Source organism: Harpegnathos saltator, unplaced genomic scaffold, assembly GCF_003227715.2.
Source record: "Harpegnathos saltator strain DR-91 unplaced genomic scaffold, Hsal_v8.6 scaffold37, whole genome shotgun sequence".
Lineage (NCBI taxonomy): Eukaryota > Metazoa > Arthropoda > Insecta > Hymenoptera > Formicidae > Harpegnathos > Harpegnathos saltator.
Genome location: NW_020230172.1, coordinates 1,190,152 through 1,211,882, shown reverse-complemented (window position 1 = coordinate 1,211,882; position 21,731 = coordinate 1,190,152). Strand labels below are relative to the sequence as shown.

The 21,731-nt window shown below is 48.6% G+C and overlaps 2 protein-coding genes across 5 annotated transcripts in view; one reads left to right on the top strand and one right to left on the bottom strand.

The window, feature by feature from the left end:
• LOC105185530 (carbohydrate sulfotransferase 13) overlaps window positions 1–15,809 on the top strand; it is a 44,578-nt gene extending 28,769 nt beyond the window's left edge. The window contains exons 3-7 of the mRNA XM_025300490.1: window positions 12,830–13,122; window positions 13,176–13,324; window positions 13,425–13,756; window positions 13,828–14,027; window positions 14,203–15,809. Of these exons, the coding sequence (XP_025156275.1) occupies window positions 12,830–13,122; window positions 13,176–13,324; window positions 13,425–13,756; window positions 13,828–14,027; window positions 14,203–14,433 (1,205 nt within the window). The 3' untranslated portion in view covers window positions 14,434–15,809. The remainder of the gene's footprint in view (window positions 1–12,829; window positions 13,123–13,175; window positions 13,325–13,424; window positions 13,757–13,827; window positions 14,028–14,202) is intronic.
• LOC105185536 (uncharacterized) overlaps window positions 1–21,731 on the bottom strand; it is a 41,809-nt gene that overhangs the window by 17,742 nt on the left and 2,336 nt on the right. For 3 of the 4 annotated variants that reach the window (XM_025300485.1, XM_025300486.1, XM_019842509.2), the window contains exons 2-15: window positions 18,656–19,077; window positions 17,949–18,236; window positions 15,803–17,575; window positions 9,324–9,488; window positions 8,323–8,508; window positions 7,604–7,780; window positions 7,213–7,378; window positions 6,386–6,497; window positions 6,151–6,271; window positions 1,708–1,759; window positions 1,432–1,619; window positions 960–1,150; window positions 695–842; window positions 70–248 (exon numbers count right to left, since the gene is read on the bottom strand). In XM_025300485.1, the coding sequence (XP_025156270.1) occupies window positions 70–248; window positions 695–842; window positions 960–1,150; window positions 1,432–1,619; window positions 1,708–1,759; window positions 6,151–6,271; window positions 6,386–6,497; window positions 7,213–7,378; window positions 7,604–7,780; window positions 8,323–8,508; window positions 9,324–9,488; window positions 15,803–17,575; window positions 17,949–18,236; window positions 18,656–18,886 (3,977 nt within the window). In that variant the 5' untranslated portion in view covers window positions 18,887–19,077. Of the gene's footprint in view, window positions 1–69; window positions 249–694; window positions 843–959; window positions 1,151–1,431; window positions 1,620–1,707; window positions 1,760–6,150; window positions 6,272–6,385; window positions 6,498–7,212; window positions 7,379–7,603; window positions 7,781–8,322; window positions 8,509–9,323; window positions 9,489–15,802; window positions 17,576–17,948; window positions 18,418–18,655; window positions 19,078–21,731 lie in introns of those variants that run through there. The other variant, XM_025300487.1, reaches the window with a different exon arrangement.

Below are 21,731 nucleotides of genomic sequence, written 5' to 3'. Positions count from 1 at the left end.
GATCAATTAAGTGACGAGGGAGAAAATCTCGCCGACAAAAACGGGAGAGCGCTATTTTCGGAGACTCACGTTTCGACGAGCGTTTGCTGTTGCATGTTTCTGGGTAACGATCGTTGGCGCCCTCCTCCTCCTCCTCCTCCGTAATCTGAACTCTCGTTCTTATTCGTGAATGTGTCGTTATCCACGAATCTGCCGTAGTAATGCGAATTGTCGTCCGAGAAGATCGCCTCCCTGCTCTCAGCGGCGTCCTGGAGAAAATGGTTCGCGTGTGTATATGTGTGTATGTGTGTGACAATTTGGAACCATCATTGGCACTACCGCGGCTTCTTCGGGGGATTCTCCTCGCAAATTACATTGCATTTATTTTCATGTAATTACGTAAAAGAGACTTTCTCATCACCGCGATGAAAGTCAGTCGTAGCCGTCAACTTTCGTGGCCGTTTTATTGGCCGTTTCTTGCCGATTGACTTCGCTCACTTAAGCGAAAGCAAATTGTCACGCTTGCTTGACGCCGGTGGCGGGCGTGTAAAGTGGAATCGAGAGAGTTTTGGGCAAAAATGCGCGAACTCGAAGTGAAAGATCGGGGTGCGTTACGCGCGCGCGCGCCGACGTATTCATGCGGTTAAATCTCGGCGAGAGAAAGCGAGTCGTTATCGACGTCGTTCGGAGCTTCCGAGTTCATCAAGTCGCTTACGTTGTACTCTCTGCTCGTGGTGCCCAAGGCTCTCGCGTAGGAGGACGAGCGGTAACTGCCGAAGTGCGAGTCGAAGGTGTGATTCAGAAACTGGCTCGCCTCCTCTCGCTGAAGCCGCTTCCGCCGTTGGTACGTGCTCGCGTATGATCTGCATCGTGAATGAAAATACCAGCGTCAGAGATCAAGCGCTCGATGATCGAGGTCGTGAGATCGGCTTAATTAAAAGTGGAGATAGATCCGCGCTCGCGACGCGCGACACGCTCACCCGACATTGTTCTCCGGCCGCGAATTTATCCGATTTCGGTTGCTGTCCAGCGCGTCCTTCGCCTGCCTTCGCGAATTCGGCCCGACGTGTTCCAGATTGGCGGGATTCTTCTCGCGATTCTCCGTCGTTACCTTGTGACGCTCACGTGTCAGTAACACCGGGATCTTCGAGTCTCCCTTGACAGCTGCGTCCTGAAAAGATGCGTTCAGTGCCTCGCATCATGTTTCTCTTCATTTTATAATTAGTCGACAAACGCTACCATACCGATAACAACATTGGGAAAATAATAGTAAAACATGACAACAGAGTGGTAAGAAATGATAAAAGAGAAATTTCTCCGAGATGATAAGAAATAATAAAACGGAGATTTCTGTAACAAGAAATGAAAAAAAATGTCCATCCGATCCGAAAGCGATATAAAAGAGAAAATCAAAGAATTAGCCTATAACAGATGAATATATCGTCGCCTTGCCTTTTCCTTAGCGATTTCATTAAGGTCTTTGCGACTCCGCGCGATTTTCTGCTCGAAATTGTTGTCGAGGATCTCCTTGGGATTCTTGGAGTCCGTCCCGACGGGATCGTGCGACGACGACGACGACGACGCGTAGGATGACGATCGCAGTTGGTCCCCGAATCTCAGAGCGAAGTTCGAAGGCAATCCTGGAAAAACGCCGAAATTCGTCATTACGAGGCCGCCATTACGAGTCGAGCTGAATAGGAAATGAGAGGGCAGAGAAATCACACTTACCCGCATTTGCGTTTCGTCCGTTCGATCCCGTTATCTCACTGTCATTGTCATCCTGCAACAGAAACAGACACTTACTCGCCGAGCTCGCTCGTCGATCGCGCACGATTGCTCTAACCTTTAATATTCCTCAACAAATACCGTGACACTTGACGTGCGTACAAATCGCTGGGGGATTTGATTCTCGACGGAAACGCGAACGCTCGTGTTGCGGAATGTCGGGAGAGGAAAATTGAAGCGGATAACCTCGTGTCGCATTTCACATGGCAGCTTATCACTGAGTTCAATTCGGAAACAGACGAGCTCCGCGTGAACAGTCAGTGGAAGAAAGGTCGCGCGACACCTTTACTTATTTACGATAAACTTCAGAACGTACCCGACGTTTGATATATTGTTGGCCCTTTCGGCAGTCGCCTCGTAGCGTCCCGTCCATTAGCCGAGAAAGATAAACGCGAGATTTTCGCGATTGCGCGAGGCGTCGTCGTTTATTACGTGCTCTGATGAAGCAACTGATTCGCGACAAAGAGGAAAATTATCTTTCGAGAATGACTGAGAAATGTATTTTTTGGTTGGCACGGCAGAAAGTTATTGCGAAAGTCATTGAGGAAAAAAGATGCTGAAAACCTTTCTTCCAGTAATTTTATCGCTGCAAAATGCTAAATTGCACGAGATCTTGGCAACATTTTACGTTTCACTTCAAGCATACCGATGATCTTACGAAACTCAACGGCCGTCCACATGGAATTCTTGTTAACTCCGGCGGTAAAATGCAAATCGCGAAAACGTTATGTCATAAAATCACGCAGAGTAATGCCTTCCGTGTTTAATGCTCCTTACTCTATTCACACTTTACGAATAATTATGAAGGGTCACGGAGATATGCAAAATAAATGAAAGAGAAAGAGAGAGAGAGAGAGAGAGAGAGAGAGAGAGAGAGAGAGAAAATATATCACCATCACGTTTCCGCTTTCTACTTTGTCGAGTGTATGATACAGTGACGTGCAAAAGTTTCGAGCCATAATGTCTTTTTAAGATACATGATAATATATTGATTTGCTCTAAAAATTAATTATATAAAATAGTTGACATAACATTCTTACAAATAATAGTACAGTTACAAAATTTTGAAATTACATAGTTTCTAATTATTTAGTCATATAATATTTACATGTATTCAAAAGTATTGAGCCATATTCTTGTTGTGACTTTATGAGCCCGATTTGTTTACGTTTCTTATGAAACTCCTTCGTAAATATTTGCTTTAATTAAGTTCAGTCTATTGTCTACCGCAATGCCGAAACATACAAGCCTTCAATTACACGAAGCCGTGATTAATCTTTCTCAACAAAGAAAGGTTTCTCGTGAAATTGCTAATTGCTTATTAATTGATAAAAATATTGTAAATAGGATTATTGCTAAATATAAGTTGACGAACTCTCTAGCTGATAAATCACGAAACGGTAGACCTCGCAAAACTACAAAGCACGTCGATAAAATGATTAAAAGAAAGTCGATAGCAGATGTTAGAAAAACTGCCATGGATATTTCTCGAAAACTACGAGAAGAAAATCTTGCTGATATTAGTCGAAGTACAATATCTCGACGTTTAAAGGAAGTAAGACTTTTAGGACGTGCTGATGTAAAAAAAAACCATTAATTAGTACAAAAAATATTAGAAGTACAAATAAGTTTCCGCCGTTTGACAAAAGATGGCCCCACCAGAAGGTTATGTTGAAATTGTCAGATGTAAAACGTAATATCGTAAGTTTGGACATCTGGTAACAACATAACCTTGAAGTATTAGTGACTCCGTATCAGCATCACATAATTTTTTTCGTGCGAAAATGTCAAGTTTTGTGCCGAATAAGCGTCATTTGCGGGAACTTTTGATTTACTTCTTTAATTTGAAGAAATCTGCAGCTGAGGCGCATCGATTGCTTGTAGAAGCATATGGTGAGACTGCTTCAAGTGAGAGAAGTTGTCGTGAGTGGTTTCAAAAGTTTAAAAACGGTGAGTTTGACGTGGAAGACAAAGAACATAATGAAAGGCCGAAAATGTACGAAGACACGGAATTGGAAGCATTATTGGAGGAAGATTCGTGCCAAACGCAAGAAGAACTTGCACTTACATTAGAAGTGACTCAACAAGCAATTTCACATCGTTTAAAGTCGTTGGGAATGATTCAAAAACAAAGAAATTAGGTTCCATATGAACTGAAGCCGAGAGACGTTGAACGCCGATTTTGCACATGTGAAATGTTGCTTGCCAGGCATAAAAGAAAGGGTTTTTTGCATCGTATAGTCATTGGTGATGAGAAATGGATCCACTACGATAACCCAAAGAAGAGAAAATCATGGGGACCACCTGGCCATGCTTCAACGTCGAAAAAACTCATGCTGTGTATTTGGTGGGATCAGCTTGGTGTCGTGTATTATGAGTTGCTCAAACCGAGCGAAACCATTACTGGAGCTCTCTACCGAACACAATTAATGAGATTGAGCCGAGCACTCAAGGTAAAACGCGCCCATTACTACTCCAGACACGACAAAATTATTTTCCTACATAACAACGCTCCGCCACGCTGTTGCAAAATCGGTCAAAACCTATTTGGAAACACTTAATTGGGAAGTCCTACCCCACCCGCCGTATTCACCAGACATTGCCCCTTCCGATTATCACTTGTTCCGGTCGATGGCACATGGCCTGTCTAAGCAGCGCTTTACATCATATGAAGATACTAAACATTGGGTTCGTGGATATCTTTTGAGGCCACGATTCGTGGATAGCCTCAAAAGATGAAGAGTTCTTCCGACGTGGTATCCGAATGCTGCCAGAAAGATGGGAAAAAGTAGTGGCTAGTGATGGACAATACTTTGAATAAAACGTAATGTACCGTTCTTTCACAATAAATTCCTAATTTTTGATAGAAAACGGCGGAAACTTATTTATAGTCCTAATAAGAAAGCTCGATTAGATTTTGCAAGGAAATTTGAACATTTGACTGAAGTTGATTGGCGAAAAGTACTTTTCTCTGACGAGTCAAAGTTTCAGTTATTCGGAAGTGACGGTAGAAAGTATATACGACGTCCAACAGGCACAAGATATAACTCAAGATATCAAATTCTTACCGTAAAACATGGTGGAGGTAATGTGGTGGTTTAGGGATCATTTTCTTATAATAGAGTTGGTCCATTGGTTGAGATCACAGGTACTATGGACACTATAATGTATCGAGATATATTGATACAGCATATGCTGTCATATGTAACTCGAAACATGCCACGTGGTTGGATTTTCCAACAAGATAACGATCCCAAACATTCATCAAAACTGATAAAAGAATTTTTCATCGCGAAAAAATTGCGAGTTCTTGACTGGCCCTCGCAATCGTCGGACTTGAATCCTATTGAGCATTTGTGGCAAGAACTCAAACTACGTACAGGAAATAAAAAACACTCCAATAAAGCTGAATTGTGGCAAGATTTGCAAACTCAATGGCAAAATTTACCTCAAGATCGCATCTCTAATTTAATAGCATCAATGCCTCGCCGTTGTGCTGCAGTGATTGCTTCTAAAGGCATGGCAACAAAGTATTAAGTTTAAAAAAACGTTGACAACATTTTCTGTTATTATTTTTCAATAATATACTTTTCTTATGTATAAGAAAACTTTTTGGCGCAATACTTTTGCACTGTTTGTAATAAGACATTGTGTAAAAATAAAGTATTTAGAATTATTAAGAGTTTGTAAAGTTTATATAATTGTAGGACAAATAAATACATTTTGTTTATATATATATATATATACGTGTAAAGTTTTTAGCGCTTATTATGAAATGAATATATAATAATAATTGTGTGGCTCAAAAGTTTTGCACGCCACTGTATTTCTGCATTTGCATTGCAAAACTTGTATCTCGTATGAGTAACGACAATAACATCAAAGAAAAAGACAACATACGGCAATTTTTACGCCGTATTTAATGACAAATCGAGAAAGGGAGAGAGAGAAGAGCGCGTCACATGTATATATAAAATAATCCGTCCGTTACAGTCGGCGGAGAGTCATTAATAACGTATCAATCTAGATATCATTTACCGCACGAAGGGACGCTTAAACATTTATGCATTCGCATTATGGAATTTCGCCGCGGCAGAAAATCGCGCTTATCGCGACGATCGCGTATCGACCGCGCAATTTGGAGGCTTTGGGAGAGACTGATAAAAAAAGTCTCCAGCTCTCTTTCTCCAGCCGAAACACACGTTCGCTGTCTCACGGGTCGTCGAGCTTGTCGATTTACGAATTGTGTTTCTAAGCGAGATCAACTCTACCGATAGATCCTAGACTTCTGTACTAAACGTACTCAAAGAACATGGCAGAAATTGAAGGAAGCTACAACAAGTGTATCTTGGCGATAATGATGAAAGAGTGAAAAATCGGCCTTACGTTACTCTGCGAACGCAATATCTGCCAAGCCAGCGGTTGTTCGTTCTTGGACTGCAAGCCGACGCCGAGCGCGACGAGATTAGGTCTCTCTGTCCACGGGCTTTCGCGGTTGTTGACGTTCCTGAAACAATCCGTGCGACACGTTAATTGAATACATCGTGACGAGAAAATCGGACATTTTTCCAAAAGATTTGCGGAGATTGCAAATTTTCGCGAAAGGCGATCCGAGCCCTACCTGGACGCTCTTCCCTGCGCCGACCTGGACGTGGCGATGATTTGACCTCTGGTGCGACCAGTGCCTGGCGAAACCGAGCCGCTTCCTGCCACGATCCAATCGACATCGGGACCTGCACAGATTGAAATTCTCTCGTGAAGAATCTTACAGAATCTCACGAATCTCCGTAGAAATTCGAGTCAGAATTCTCTTCTCTTTGGCTGCACAGTTCGCGGCACCCGTAAAACGAAAGCGAGACAGGTGTGATGTACTCTAAAGAATGAAAATCTTCAAGTTCCGAAAATGACACGATTTCCGGGCAAATGTAATCTTTCGGCAAATTTGATTTCAAATTTCGCTTTTTTTCCTTCGAGACGATGCATATTTTCTACGGATGCGACATTTCGGACAAGGAAGAGGTAGAGGCAACGCATATGTAGTCAAAGAGAACAGGCGGTATGATACATGTGCAAGTAACTGTAACATCAAATTTCGCCGTTTACTCCGAAACGTCACGCGATACCGCGGCCGGATACGAGGTTGCCTCCGAATGTAGAAAATGAGGGCCTGCGGATATCTGCGAATACTTCTACTTCTGACTTTGCACTGCGCAGGTGGCGCGAACACGCGAGAGAACTGGACCTCGACGGATCATGAAGGTCTCGTTCAGACATTTGAATTGATCAATCTTTCACGGCGAAGTTCTCTCCGTTTGTAAGGAACGAGCACCGACGGAGGGAGGATTTCCGCCACGACGCTCCCGAGAGGAGGAGCTGCCTTTTCCGATCGCGACGAGATTCTACCGCGAGTGCGTTATGCTTTGCTCGCTTATTCCCGGTTGTTATTACCAGTAGCAATCTGAACAGTCGGTGAAATTTGCAAACCGTACACCACGAGGCCGTCGGCCGACACCAGCGGCAGCGACTTCCTGGCCAGCCGAGCTCTGATCGCGGCCAACATTGCCTCGGCGTCAGGGCTTCCGTCGCCTGCTCGTTTGCCCGCCGCCAGGACCTCCTGCGAGGACAATATCAACGGTTCAGAATAACGTAACACTTCATCAGGAAAAGACGCAACCTGATTAGCATCAAGTTGCTCCTCTTGCTGATGAGGTAAACTGAAATGTGAAGTGAATCTGATTCTTTTTCATCCGGCAATCTTGGTAATTTCTTTCCTCCTTTCGGAACAATGTCAAAGATTTCACCAGGTTTCGCAAGTTTTCGCCTGTCTCGAGCGACGCACCTCGGGGTCGTAGATTTGCGCCAAAACGGCCAAGGTGTCGAGAGCGGCTTGGCGCACTCTGCGTCGACGATCCGCGACCATCGTCGCCACGCGGTTGGCCACGGTTTCTAGCTTGAACTCTGTGCTCGGAAACGTCACCAGCGAGAAGATCAGCAGCTGCAGCGCGTTCTCCCGTGTCTACGAAGAAATGACCAAACTTGACATGAATAGCCTGCGCGACTAGTGTAACTTCATGTGTGTGCCTCGCTCGCGTTTTTCGTTATTTTTTCAGAAATTTTCATCAACAAAAAGTTATTATTCTTACAAACTCTGAGAAACATCGACATTTTGCCTCAATAACTATTCCTTGATTCTTTCCTCTTGTTTCATGTTGCTATTCTTCCAGAAACTAAAATCTATCATTAGAAGTAGAGTTTCTAATTCACCATAAAAATTAAATTTGCACGGAAAATCGGCAGGAAATTAAATTTAGCGATAGAACATCAACCAATCACCGAGGAAAAATCGCAAAAGATTGGTAGAAAATTTATTTTAGAATTTCTTTCGAATTTTCTTCCAGCTTTAGCATTTTTTTATTTATAAATAATTTAGCAATAAAATTAATTTAGAAATTAATTTTTAAATTAAATTTAGAAATAAAAAATGCTAAAACTGGGAGAAAAGAATTCTCGTGTGTGTTCAAAAAAGTATAATATCTTCTCCGAGATCCTCGGCGTCACCTTGGCGTTCCTGGCGCACAGGCAGTGCGGCTGCAGCAGCTGCTCCAGGAGCAGACCGGGCTTGAGCCTGAGCATCGCGATCCTAGCGAGCTGCGCCGCGGCCGGACCACCTTGTCTGGCGAGTCCCCATGCTAATTGCGGCAGTTTCCTCCTGAGCGCGTCCTCCGAGACATCAGCCACAACTACCTGAGGAATGCGAGGCAGTTCGATTGAGAATACGCGTAGGAGGCGCGGGCTGTAGCACCTGCAGCTCGAGCAACAGCTGGCTCAGCTACGCAATACGCCGTGAGCCTTTGGCATTACGGAAAAAATAACAAGGTACACTTTCGCTCAGCGATTAAAAGTGCCTCTCTCCTGCGCAACTTGGAACGGAAACCCGTTATAGGTGCCCTTGCTACTACTCACTTCGAACTCTTAACTCGATAAGTGTTCGCGGAAAACGCGGATATCGATGGCGCGCAAGTTCTATCCGGAAGCACCGCTTGGTAAAGTTCTTTCCCGAGCGCGAGTTGCAGGGAGACTTTTATATCTCATTTTGTTTACCGACGCGAAGCAAGCAATGTGTTCAAATTAACAGGCACTTTTCGCGCACATGTCTGCGGTGCTTTCTAAGGTCCATATTCTGGATTCTCTTTTATCACTAAAAGTGACTCCAAAAGTGGCTTACAACCAATCAGGAAGCATCAGGAAGCTTACTTTTACAGTCACTTTTAACGATAAAAGAGAGTTCAGAATGTGAGCTTAAGTTTCATCAAGTGAAATCACTCACTTTCGAGACTCTGAGAGAGTTGCGACAGTTTCACTGGCGCTCCGAGTGAATTTCTCCTGATCCCGAATGAGACTTCAAGAAGCTTAGAGACACGCGCTCACACACACGCTCGTCGCGTAAAGCATTATTACGTAATGAACAGTGTCGGGGGCACGGCGTTATCCTCGCGATAAAATGGCCGAGATTTCGGCGCATTTACGACGATCTCTGGGGCTACGAGTTATGAGCTTACCTTCGCCACCGCTAAACCGGCGGCGGCCACCCGGCAGCTCCTTTCGCCGCCGAGCACCGCATGCAAGAGCGATCCTAATCGCGACTCTATCGCGATCAGGGCCGAGGACGTCCGCAGGGCCGACGCGACTCTCTCTAAGGCTCTCACGCGCGCTCGCCAGTCGTCCTGCAAAAGTGACAACGCTTGATGATAAGGGATTGCGGAATTAGAGCGATGCGCCGTCCGCGCGTTCTTATTCGCGTGACTATCGGCGGACCTGCCGGTAATTACGCGTGTGATAAGAACGAGCCGCATCTCGCAAAGTCGCCACCGTGACTCATTCGGAATCGCGAGACTTCCGTCTCGACTCTGCTGCGGACCTCCGACTTTCTCCGCGCTCCGTTCGGCGGACGTCACAAAATAATATTTTACACGCATGTTTCGTACCCCTGAGATTTTCCAGAAAATCCTAATCCTCGGACGATCCATTTCTCTTAATTTCGTTGGCAGGGCTTACTCGAGGAACCCTCCTCGCAAGGGCCGCAAGAGAAGTTTAGTTAGGGGAAGCGACCCCTCGAGCCCTCTCAACTGATATTATTATTAGATAATAATGGGGACTCGGCAAAGGGATCAGGAGGGGACAATGTCGCTGGAAATTCACGAGTCGACTGCGTTATCGATCGCTGCAGCGAGGGACCGAACGCAATGCACCGGCGGCATCCATATTCTCGCCGTGTGTGTTCCCATCGCCGTCGCGTCTCTGACTTTTCGGCCCTCCGAGAATGCACCCTGGACAGTCGTCCTTCAGGATACACCTCCTTTCTTCGCAATGCCCTCTCTCTCTCTCTCTCTCTCTACGCGTCCTCGGTCCGCCAGGTTCGCGGCGAATAAATGTACTTGCCGCGGACTTGAAACGGCCAGCGACGGTGCGTCCGACGCCGCTTGCACTACGATGAATCGCGGAGAACAGTTTGAAAATTGCGCTCGAGCCGGTAGGTAAATGGCGGTACAATTGCCGGCTGATTTGCATATACACGAGAATGACGCCTACCTGGACCGACGTGGCACGCAACACGTGCCTAATTATTTTCTTGCGACTTGCCATCGTGTTGGCCGTACGTTTCCCTCTTCCCTCCCCCCTTTCCCGCCTTTCCCGAGCTCCCACGCACACCCGGTCGCATAACGATCCGCGTGAGGGAAATCTCCTGGCGTTTTTCTAACGCGGGAATATTCATACGCGGGCGTGATATCACCGCAGTCGCTCCGGTCCGCACGCGTCGCACGGCAAGAGCGCATAAAACTGCTTTTATTCCGGCCATTTGAAAAAGCGACGTAACAATTTGACAAAGCACGAGGAGCTTCGCGTAAATTAGCGTCAAGAGAGGTTGGTTTGTTAAATATCTTATTATGTGGAATAATAATATTAAGATCTCTCGAAGAATATCGCGTTCTTATTCGCTCTGGCCGAAGGCGAAGTATCGGCGACCGCTAAATATCTTAATATATGGAATAATATATTAAGATCTCTCGAAGAATATCGCGTCCTCATTCACTCTGACCGAAGGCGAAGTATCGGCGACCGCTCACGAAAAAGAAAAAAAAAAATGGTTAAACGACTTCAATCAACTTAAATTAAGAAACCAAATAAATTCTCTTGGGAGGGAAAAAAATTCGTCTCAATTCTGTTATCAATTCGTAAACTCATAGACGGCAAATAATGACTTAGATATTCGCCACGAGGGAGATCGATTTCGCGCATTTGAGGAAGAATGCGAGGCAAAGAAGTACTGGAGGAAGTCGCGCGACGGTGCCGCAGGTGCGGCGGAAACTGCAGGTGGCATCATAGATCAATCATGCAGTGTAAATACAACGCTACGGAAGGAGTCGAACGCGAAATATATATATATAACACATATATATATGTGTGTGTGTGTGTATGTATATATATATTCCTACCAACAGAGATTGCGGCGAACGTTTTGCGAAAATCGATCGCGGCGTATTTATTTTCACGGGCTCCTCGCGGACGCGTCGGCGGGGTCGCACGTGCAATCATAAAAAGGTCTAGGTGCGGTAACCTTGAAGTTACACTGAATGAACATACGGCGCACCCGGTGATCGTTGCAGTTGCAGGCCGTACGTACGTACGTGCTGGTGCCGTCGATACACACAACGGTATTTTTATATCGGCTACAATATCTGGGTGGCAAAACCCTCGCGAGTGTTGTTCACGAACCCGAGTACGGGGTATGAAGATATTACAATATTTTTCATATCAGCACTCACAACGATCTCCTCTTTCCCCTATGAAACCTTATTTCGCACCAAGAGGCCGACATATGGCTCTTATCAGATTGATTATTATTAATCGATCCCAGAGCCTTACATTTATGTTTTATTTTGTCTACTTTTTGCTGACCTCGCCTTAGTATTCTTGCGCACAGAGAGACCCGAAGAATACACGAGAGGAAATAACGAGAAATGATTGGGTTACTCGAGTAACTCGATAAGCGAGGTAATTTGGCAATTCCCCGGGTGATGGCTGAAGGACGCTCGGGTGGCCAGATGGTACCAGAGATACTGGAATTAATATTCGAAATTAACGCCGCTGGTGAACACGTACATACATCGGAGCGAACGTTCACCATCGTGAAGCAACAAAGCGCGACACGATGAACGACACGCTTCTATTCGATTCGATCGATCAATCTACAGCAGGTCGTCGAAAATCGACTCGTCGGCCGGTGCGATAACTTCCATGAAAATTCACTCAAATCAAGAAGCCAGCACTCGGCGGCCGCTCCGCTCGTGAAACTTCATCGAACGATGGAGCGAACGGTTTGAACAGCTGAGCTAACGGAATTAACATGCGGAGAGGATCTGGGCCTCCTCGGCCGTGACGTTCCCCACTCGGAGTCCAGGAGTGGACTCAGTCGTCGGCTACGTTGCATCGATTCGCTCGCTGCCAACTGTCTCGTTAACACCGCTTCAAATGATATCTCAACATTCGTCGTCCTTTGCAGGATTAATTAATTTAAATGCCATCGCGGACGGGAAGATCGCGCCTCTATCGTCCTTCGAACGTCACAGCTGACGTTAAAAGCTAGACGACAGCTAGAGACGAATTTAAGAAACAAGAGGTGATACGTGGCGCGAATACACGGAAGATAAATCCCAGAAACAGTCGCCTATGAACACTCAGCTGCGTTGAAACTCGATTGAGGCTATTCTCACCAGGTGGACACCAGCTGAAGGGAGCGTTAAATCAACATTATAATTATATTAATATTAACGTAATAAAATAATATTAATGCAATCATACTGTTGGTTGATGTTTACTGTAATCGCTACGAGCGATTGACTGAATAGATCCGACTGATGCTGGAATCTTCATTCCTCAACCGACGATCAGTCTGAGAGAGTTTCTCCCTTTAGCTTGTTGCGAACAACAAACCAGACCCGATTGTCAAAAACGTGCGTTCACAATCGATCGACGATTCGATTGCTCGGGGCTGACGATGTTCTAGATCCACCACTGTCACGAGAAAGCGGGGAACCGGTCGGTCGATGGCTCGGTGGCAAGGTGAAGACAGTCCACTTGTGTTCCACGAGGCCTCAGAAAATTCCAGCGTCGATTGAATTGCGAGCAAAAGGAAACACTCCTAGGAGCATGACGCGGCCACGGAAACGCGCGATCCTCCGGGTACTGCAGCTGGTCATCTGCTTGGGAGCCGTGCTCTTGACTCTGAGACTGTCTCTCTTCGTGATCGGAGATGAAAGCAAGCCTCTTCCAGTCGACAACGATGCGCGTAGGCTGATGGTGAGCTGACAACGACAAGGCATGGGCGATTTCTCGACGACGATTCCTTGCAGATCGAAGCCGAGGCGGACAACACCCGGCGGTCGTTGAACGTGGACAGAGTGTGCAAGAAGTACAACTTGGGATTCTACCGGAAACTCGCGGAGGACTCGCCGTTCAAGCATCCGCCTGCGCCTCAGTACATGGTCTTCTACATGGACAGGTACGTGGAGAAAAGCCTTTTTAGACGGCGGCCAGCCAGCGATGAGATCGCAGCCCGGCCGAGGTCTCTTATAGATAAGACTGACGATTCCCCTGCGCAGAGCACACAACATATCGTACTGCCCGGTGTACAAAGCCGGCACCACGACCTGGCTCTATAATCTCTGTTTATTAATGAATGTACCCGAGGAGACGCTAAATAACGGAAAAGAGCAGCTATCGACCGTCGCCAGGAGAGTGATACCGGAACTCGATTACCCCGAAGCCGCTCAGGTGCTGAAGGCCAGCTGGAAGCTGCTGGTCGTGCGGCACCCGTTCGAGAGGCTGTTGAGCGCCTATCGCGACAAGCTGGAGAACTCCGTAGCTGGGCGGGAGCACGGGACGCTGCACTTCTACCGCAAGTACGGGGCCAAGATCGTGAGCAAGTATCGCGGTGAGTCACGAGGAAGCATCGACCAGCCGCTGCGACCATCTCGCCAGCGACAATGCGACCGATTGTTCCAGGTAAGGATTTCGTCCAGCCGCGAGCGGACCAGGTGATCCGGCGCGAAGGCGCACCGCCGCCGGCCGGCGTGGAGCCGACCTTCCGTGAGTTCGTCAACTACATCATCGACACCGATCTCGGCGGTTACGGCGACGACCACTGGATGCCGTATTATCTCTATTGCACGCCGTGCCTCGTCAGATACGACATCATCGCGAAGGTCAGTATCGAAAATTGCGCGATTCCCTCGGGAACTCGAGTCTTGGAACCTTTCGGATCTTGGTTCCCGCTTGAAGCGAGCGAAACGTCCTCGAAGCCGACTCGAAAGCTGCTCGAGCTTCGTTATTTGTCTTCGAAAGAGGGTTTAGACTCAAAGGAAAATGAACTTCTCGCAGGTGGAAACGCTGTGGCGAGATCAGGTGTATGCGATCAACAAGTTGGGCTTGCAGGACAAGATCAGGCCCAGATGGAGGCACAGTAACAGCCAGGCGAACGCGTCCCGAGTCTACTTCAGTCAGCTGACTAAGACAATGGTGCGGAGGTTGCACGAGAAGCTGAGGCTGGACTTTGAGCTTTTCAATTACTCGGCCGATGTCTATTACGAGTACGCCACGTCTGTCTATTAATCGGAGAACCGATCGAGCCGTGAAACGACGATTAACGACGACGACGACGACATCGCTCAGCAGGATTCGTTCTTTCTCTCTTTTCTCCTCTCTCTCTCTCTCTCTCTCTCTCTCTTCGTCATGGCGATTCGTGCCGCACAATTTCCCGACACAACTCAACGCGACACCGAATCGAGAACGCAGATGAACGACAGATGAGAAACACTGCGCAGAAATGGGTGCTTTGCGTTTGAGATAAAAGAGGGGAAAAAGCGAAAAAACGAAAGAAAGAGAAAGAGCAAAGAGGAAAAAAAGAAATATATGTTAAGGCCCGTACACACAAACACGCGTACACGTAATCCTGATAATTGATGGAGCTTAAATCGCGTTACGTCACGCGACGAACTTTTGTCGACGAAAATCGATCGACCTACTTCTCACCGTAATGTATCGGAGGGACCGGTTTGTCTTAAAGTCAAGGGTCTCCAAACGTAAAGCATTAATCGTCACATTGAGGGGCGAAAGGAGGTGAAGGGGTATCCACCGAGAAACGGGACATTACCCTGGCGTGCACCAGAAATAGTCCCGAATTGTGTTCGCACGAATTCCTATGGACGACGTGCTTGATACAGAAACACCGGCGCCGCCTCTTCGGCGACCTAGTCGTGTCGTATCTCGATTTTCCCCAGCTTGGCGATACATCGAATTAGCGTCAGCCGGATAAACCGCTGACGCGCTAAACCGTTCCGTGAGTTGGATTAAGCGGCTAGCTTCTAGATAAGATCGCTGATCGTGCGCGAAGGCAACGTAAGTAACTCCGCGAGACGTCAATTCGAGGAAGACTTGTCTGACAAGAAAACACTCGGGGATGTCGCTCATCGTGCTTTAGGTGTGTCGTTGCACGGCTATAAGGAGACTTATTTTGAAAAATCTAAACAGTTGTAAAGAGAGTACCGAAAATAAAACTTTTCCATAAAATATTCGTTTCTTCATGCATCCCACGATTTCGAAAATACACGCCCATTTTACCGGGACTCCTTCGAAGGATATTGCTCCAAGCCCTGAATGTACAAGCAAGCGAAGAAAAACGTGTATCTCTTATTTTATCGCTTTGAAATATATTCAAAGCCCATGAAAATTGGCGAGGGCTCTTCTCTGTGGATTCTTCTAAGATCCGCATAAATTTCAAAGAAACAGCGACAGAACCGAATTTGATATTCGTAGTAGTCGGATAAAAATTCAGAATGTGGAAGTGTGGGGATTCAAACAGGGTTGCGCACGACAAACTGTCCTTTTAATTATTTCGACGAAACTCCGCGCGCGGTTCCAACATTTTTATGTTGGTTCAACTTTCTCCAACTTGGACCAACTTGCTTTTCAACGTCCTCACCTTGTTGTGCAGGTCGTCCAAGACCTCTTGACCGACCAGGCCCAGTTCCTCCCAGTTGGGCTCCTGCGGCTTACCCTCGCCTTCACTGCTGCTGCAGGTAACACTTCCGTTCGTCTCAGGCAGGTTCTTCCTGTCACGCTGGCCGCGTCCTTTCCGCTCGCCGTCGCCTTCCAGGGCCGCGTGGACCTCCGTGATCAGCCCAGCGACCTGCTCGTCGACGAAGTCACCACCGACCAACCGGTCGAACCGCGCGTCGCACTCGTGCACCGGCGAGCCGAACGCAAAGTCGTGGACGTTGCTCTTGACCTCGTCGAAGAAGTCGCTCCCCGCTTTCCGCTCTTCCAAACCGAAAACGCCGTCACCCACCTGGGGATTCTCTCTGTTCCCCTTGTGCGACCTCTGTGATGGACTCGACGTCTCCGTCGGTGCGCGATCTTTTTCCTGTTTCGAGGAAGCTTCAACCACGTCGTGCTCGTTCAAGTCGACCACGTTCGCGCGATCGCCAGCCTCTTCGATCCGCTCGCCCGCTGAAGACGCCTTCGAAGGGTCTCCTGCTATCGCAGGTCGAAACGCTTCGTCGTTGGCGATCCTGGCGCGACTCCTCTCGCCCTGCCTCGGCGATGAAGAGATCACTTGAGGAGCGACCTGATCCTTGATGAACGTCTCGCCGATCTCCCGAAGACCCTCGGCTTCTGGGACCGTGCTCTCCCCGTTTCTCCGCTCCTTCACAGGACTCCTGGCGTTCTTCGTCTCCTCGATCGCGGGCTCGACGACGATGATGGGCCCGGAGCTGTTGGTCCGCGCGAGGATGCTCTTCTTCGGGCTGAGCTGCGCGTTGTGCGTATACGTCTCTCTCTTGGGGCTGCTGGAGGCCGACCTGGAAGCCCGCTTCGAGCTCCGCTTCTCCGCGTGAGGACTGCACGGCTGCGACCATGGCCGCCGTCGGACCCTCTCCGGCATCTTCGTGGCCGGCGACACGGGGAGTGGAATTCGCGTCTTCGGTGTGGCGATCTCGAGCGACTCGGTCTCGTCGCTGTCGGGGGTTCTCAGCTTCACGATCTCGCCGCCGAAGTGCACCCGCCTGGGCGTCTTCCGCTTGTCCTCCGAGGACGGGTCCGCGGAGACGTCCTCCGCAGTCGCAGCGGCGGCGGCGGCAGCGGCGGCGGCCTCGCCCTCGACGTTTTTGCGGCCGCTTCCATCTTCTTCGCTATCGTCCTCGTCGTCCTTCTCCTCCAAGATCGTCATCGTGATGGCGGTCTCCTCGTTGAACTTGATTTCCGTCTCCAAGACGACCCTACCCGGTGGCGCGGCGCCATTCGGGGTCTCGTCCTCCTCCTCGGCGATGCCGGAGGTGTCGCTGTCGCTATCCCAGTGAGATTTGTCGAGATTCGCGCGCTCCTTGTCGGCCTTCATGATGTCCGTCGCGTGTTGCCGCCGTTGCTTCCTCTTACCCGGCCTGATGTTGTAGATCTTGGACAAGAGCTCGATGTTCTTCTTCATATTGTCGTCGTAGTCGACCAAGTAGCCGTTGAACTCCTCCTCGCCGACCGCGTCGCGGATCTTCATGAGCGACTTGAGCACAGCCTCCTGGTGCGGCACTTGCACCAAGCGCGACGCGAAGGCGACCGTGGCGTCCTTGAGAACTTGGCTCGTCGGCGCCGGGCTGTCCGAAGATGGGAAGAGCAACAGAGGCGCGCTCAGGATCACGCCCGTCGTCACGTTCGTTTGGAACGGATTGTGGGCGTCCGGTCGGTTTAGGCCGTCGTGCAGGATCTGCGGGAAACGGGATTAACCGGGATGCTGAATGCCGCGTTCATCTTCAGGTACCGAACAAAAAATTAATTAATCGTTGAATTAATCGCAAAAGACACGCTTGACGAACGGCAGATACCGCAAATAAATGAACCTCGATTTTTCAGATGCGGTTAATTATTCAATCGGAATAAGAAGGAGGGCCAACATCCATTCGCTTTGTTGTCCTTGTTAGTGGAATTAATTGTTGTTTGATCTGACCGAGTAGAAAGCTGTAGCGTCATGCTGCCGATCGCAACGTTCACCCGTTTGGTATTTTAGAGAAGAGACGCAAAACTACATATTTTCTCAGCAAGCGAGGGAGAATCTCTGAGAACGCGCTACGGACGTTTACATTTTTCACCATGCTGTCCCTGCTGGGGCTGTGGACGAGGTACACCCTCAGCGTATCCAAAGCGCCCTTACGAACCGCCGGCGCTGGGTGTCCCAAGTTATTTATCAGCTCCGGCACCACTGGTTGCATGACCTTGTCGACGACATCGGTATTGAGAGTCGGCAGCACGTCCATCAGCACCCGCAGGGCGTGCTGGCGTACCTCCCATTCCGGATCCCGAAGTCTCTCGGAGATCTCGACGAAGGTGGCCTGCGTGTCGACCTCGGATGGAAACCTACGTGTGCGCACCTGGACCAGACGGACGTCGGACGCGTCTCAGAATTTGTCCTTTCAGATCTGAACTTGAGGATTTCACACTTGGGCTTTTCTCGTTTGCAACACCCCGCAGACACGTTGAGCATCATATCTGGGCGTGAGTTCCCACAGGGACCCATTTGCGGTGTTGTTTATTTGATTAGACGTTGCTCCGCTAAGAATTTAGAAGAGTATAAATCGAGGAGAAGAATGAAGCATCAAAGCACGAAACGCACGGAGAACTTGGTGGGACCCGGTGGGGCTCCCGCATAAAATCAGTATGGCGATCAACGTGACAATCTCGCGAGTAAGCTCGTTCGTTGGAGACTGAACAACTAGGAAGCGAAGGGTTCTCGGGTGCTGCACAAAGGTGAAGAGACGCTCGCAAGAGTCGAGCAAGATCAGCGGCGTACCACATGTTCCCAGAGCGGAGTCAGCTGTATCGTCTGCCCAGACGCCGGTGCGGACGTCATTTTACGTCGCGGCTGATGCCGACGACGTCCCCGCCGAGCCAACGAACTGTCCTCCGACCCCGGTCGCTCGAAGGTCGACGGTTGGGCTGGCAGCGGCGCCGGATCTTCCTGGGGCTGCAGCGGCCCCGTGTCTGTCGATCCTGTCATAGATGACGACAAGCAGCGGGACATGTCCCCCTACTTCTCGTCCTTCGGGAACCACCGGTTGTCCTTCATGATCCGCCGCGATCGCCGTCTCGGCTGCTGCTCGCTCATCAATGGCGTGGACTGCTGGCGCGCGTGCTGAGCTGACGATCGCACAAAAAAAGACGATGTAGGTGTCGGCGAGCCTTCAGCCCTTCGCTGGGAGCCCGAAACTGTAACTGTAAGTTTCGGCAAAAGGCCGGTTGCTAGATATCGCGGTCACCACGCTGGCAGGAAAAGTGTTCACGAGGTGAGGGTAGGCGGGGAAAAAATTAATTCGATATCTTAAAATGAAGAAAAGGATCATTCTTCAACTCTCTCAACTTGTTTCAACAAATTCTCAACTTGTGAAAAATTTTAATGCGATGTTGAAGAAGGCTGAATGTCACGAAACTTTCGTCGGGAAATTGTTCGAACGTTTCCTCGTGTGCTTCCCGGCTCGGGAGGATTGCTTTGGCAATCGATTCTATCGAGGGGTTGTTTCAAGCTTCATACTTGCGAAAAAGTGCATATGAAAAAACACGCGTCTTATATTTAGCAACATCCGAAGTTTATGAAAAATGGCGAAGGACGCTTGCATATGTCGGTGGTCAGTGATAATAAAAAAAGGAACTCCACTCGCGAGCCCGCACGTCCAAGACGCCCCGAAGGACGCAGCGTCGCCCGCGAGTTCCGGAAGCCGCTTCAGACGAAGAAGCTCGAGAGCGGCCAGGGCGCTGCGTTAATAAGGATAATAACAGCGCGATACGGGCGAGAGACGAAGTCGAATCGATTTCTTCTACAATATTAACTAACTAGAATTGCAAAGACCGGGCATGCCAACATGGAAACACTCCGACTGCAAGGATCGACACGTAATGCCGGAATCGTTTAGCCAGCATGGAAGAATCGGCGGAAAGCGTAATTTCGCGGACTTCCGACGACGACGACGACGATTCGAGCGCACGAAACGAAAGGTGGAATCGGCCCCGAGCGTAAGCCGTTAATTCAAGCAGCGAATGCAGATCGAACTGAACGTGTCGCTGGTGAAGCTACGCTTCCTTTGTGCACACACAAACACACACACTCACACACACACACGAGTCGCCACTGCGGGCATATCGGATCACCCTGTGACGTCAAGAGCGAGAAGCCACGAGGCGGCGGAGGCACGAGTTACATGACTCGTGTCTAATCGCGAGCCGCGCTTGAATATTGCATCCCGGTATAAGTATATTCGATGGAAGTCGCGCGCGCTTTTCCGCCTTACGCGTCCACGTCCACGTCACAACCGCCCGTAGCTTCGCGAGCGCGAGCGGGGTCTACGACTTCTCCCGACGGAGATATGTACACCGCTGGATGATTGACGTATGTTTTGCTTCCGGCACGTCAGCGACGACTGCAATGCGATCGACGGATTACGAAAGGAGACAGCCGTCGAGGCCGACAGCTCCAGTCCTGCCGCGCGCAAGGATTACCGGACGGACGCGATGCATGTTCGATGTCCCCTCGCCAGGTGAAGGGGAGGCTGGGCCAGCCGTGAAAATCGTAATATGCCTTGCGAGCAAAATCCCTAGTAGCACACTTCATTGGCGTTACATTGGTGTTACATTGGCTACGGTGACATAAATTGAGGTTACATTGGCCCAATGTATCCCAATATACAGCCAATATTGCTTAGACATTAAATTATAATATATCGCGAATATTGCATAGCATTGTTATACCAATATTGACTTATATTGGGGCTACATTGGCCCAATGTATCTCAATATAGAACCAATATTGGTTAGATATCAAATTACAATATATCACCGATATTGCATAGTATTGTTGTACCAATATTGACTTACATTGGGGTTACATTGGCCAATATTAGGGGCCCCAGTTGTAGCCAATATTGGCCCAACAATATGTGCTACTAGGGATGGTGCTTTGGAAAAGCAGCTCGTCGCTCGATAGTCGTTAATGTTAGTCGCTTTAAAAAGACGAATAGAAATGACGAATCGCTACAACTGCTGCTACAACTCTTCAAAGATTCTTTTTTTACAGTTCGCTATCGCCCTTCCACACGTGTAGAGCGGCAAGAAGTGACGATTGCGTTCGCCGCCATTGACCGCAAAATGCAGATGTATCAGCGAGAGAAAAAGCGATGGTAACAAAAGCGCTACGAAGACGGGAGAAGTTGCTGTTTGAAACTGATTGATTAATATTACTTGTTGGAATATGTAACTCTTTGCCGTTACTCATTAGGAGAAAAATTACCGTTTGTGCACTCGTTGCCGTTATCGCGGATACCTTTCCTTACGACTCGCTGTCGATTCGTGTGAATGCACGTCGCGCATGTACGAGACAACAAGTGACGATGTATTCGTTACCGTTATCACGTAAAACATGCAAATATGTTATCGCAGTTAATGAAAAAACGAGTAACGGCATTATTGGCTTGTTACGGAGAGGAGAGTGACTTGCAAAGAGGTGTAAGCGACCTAAGCAACACCCGTTACTTCGCAAGCCTGCTTCGCGCGAAAATCGAACGGCCCGATCGCCGGGAAAGCGCCGAGCGCTCGAGCGAGCTACCGCGTTGAAAAAGCGCGACGCGCCGCGATTTCTCAAGACGGCGACAGCGCTTAGCGAAGTCGTGGGTTCATTATCGCCGGATCTTTCGCACAAAGCCCGCGTAAAAGTAGCGCGCACGAAACGCAATTGCATAACCTGCCGGCGAAACGTACGTATGTTCCTTGAGCAGACGCCGCGCACCGTCGAAGTCGCAGGGATGATCCTTCGTAGAGAACTCGCACAGGACTCGTATGTGGACCAAGATGACGACACGTCTCGCGCTTCATTAATGTGT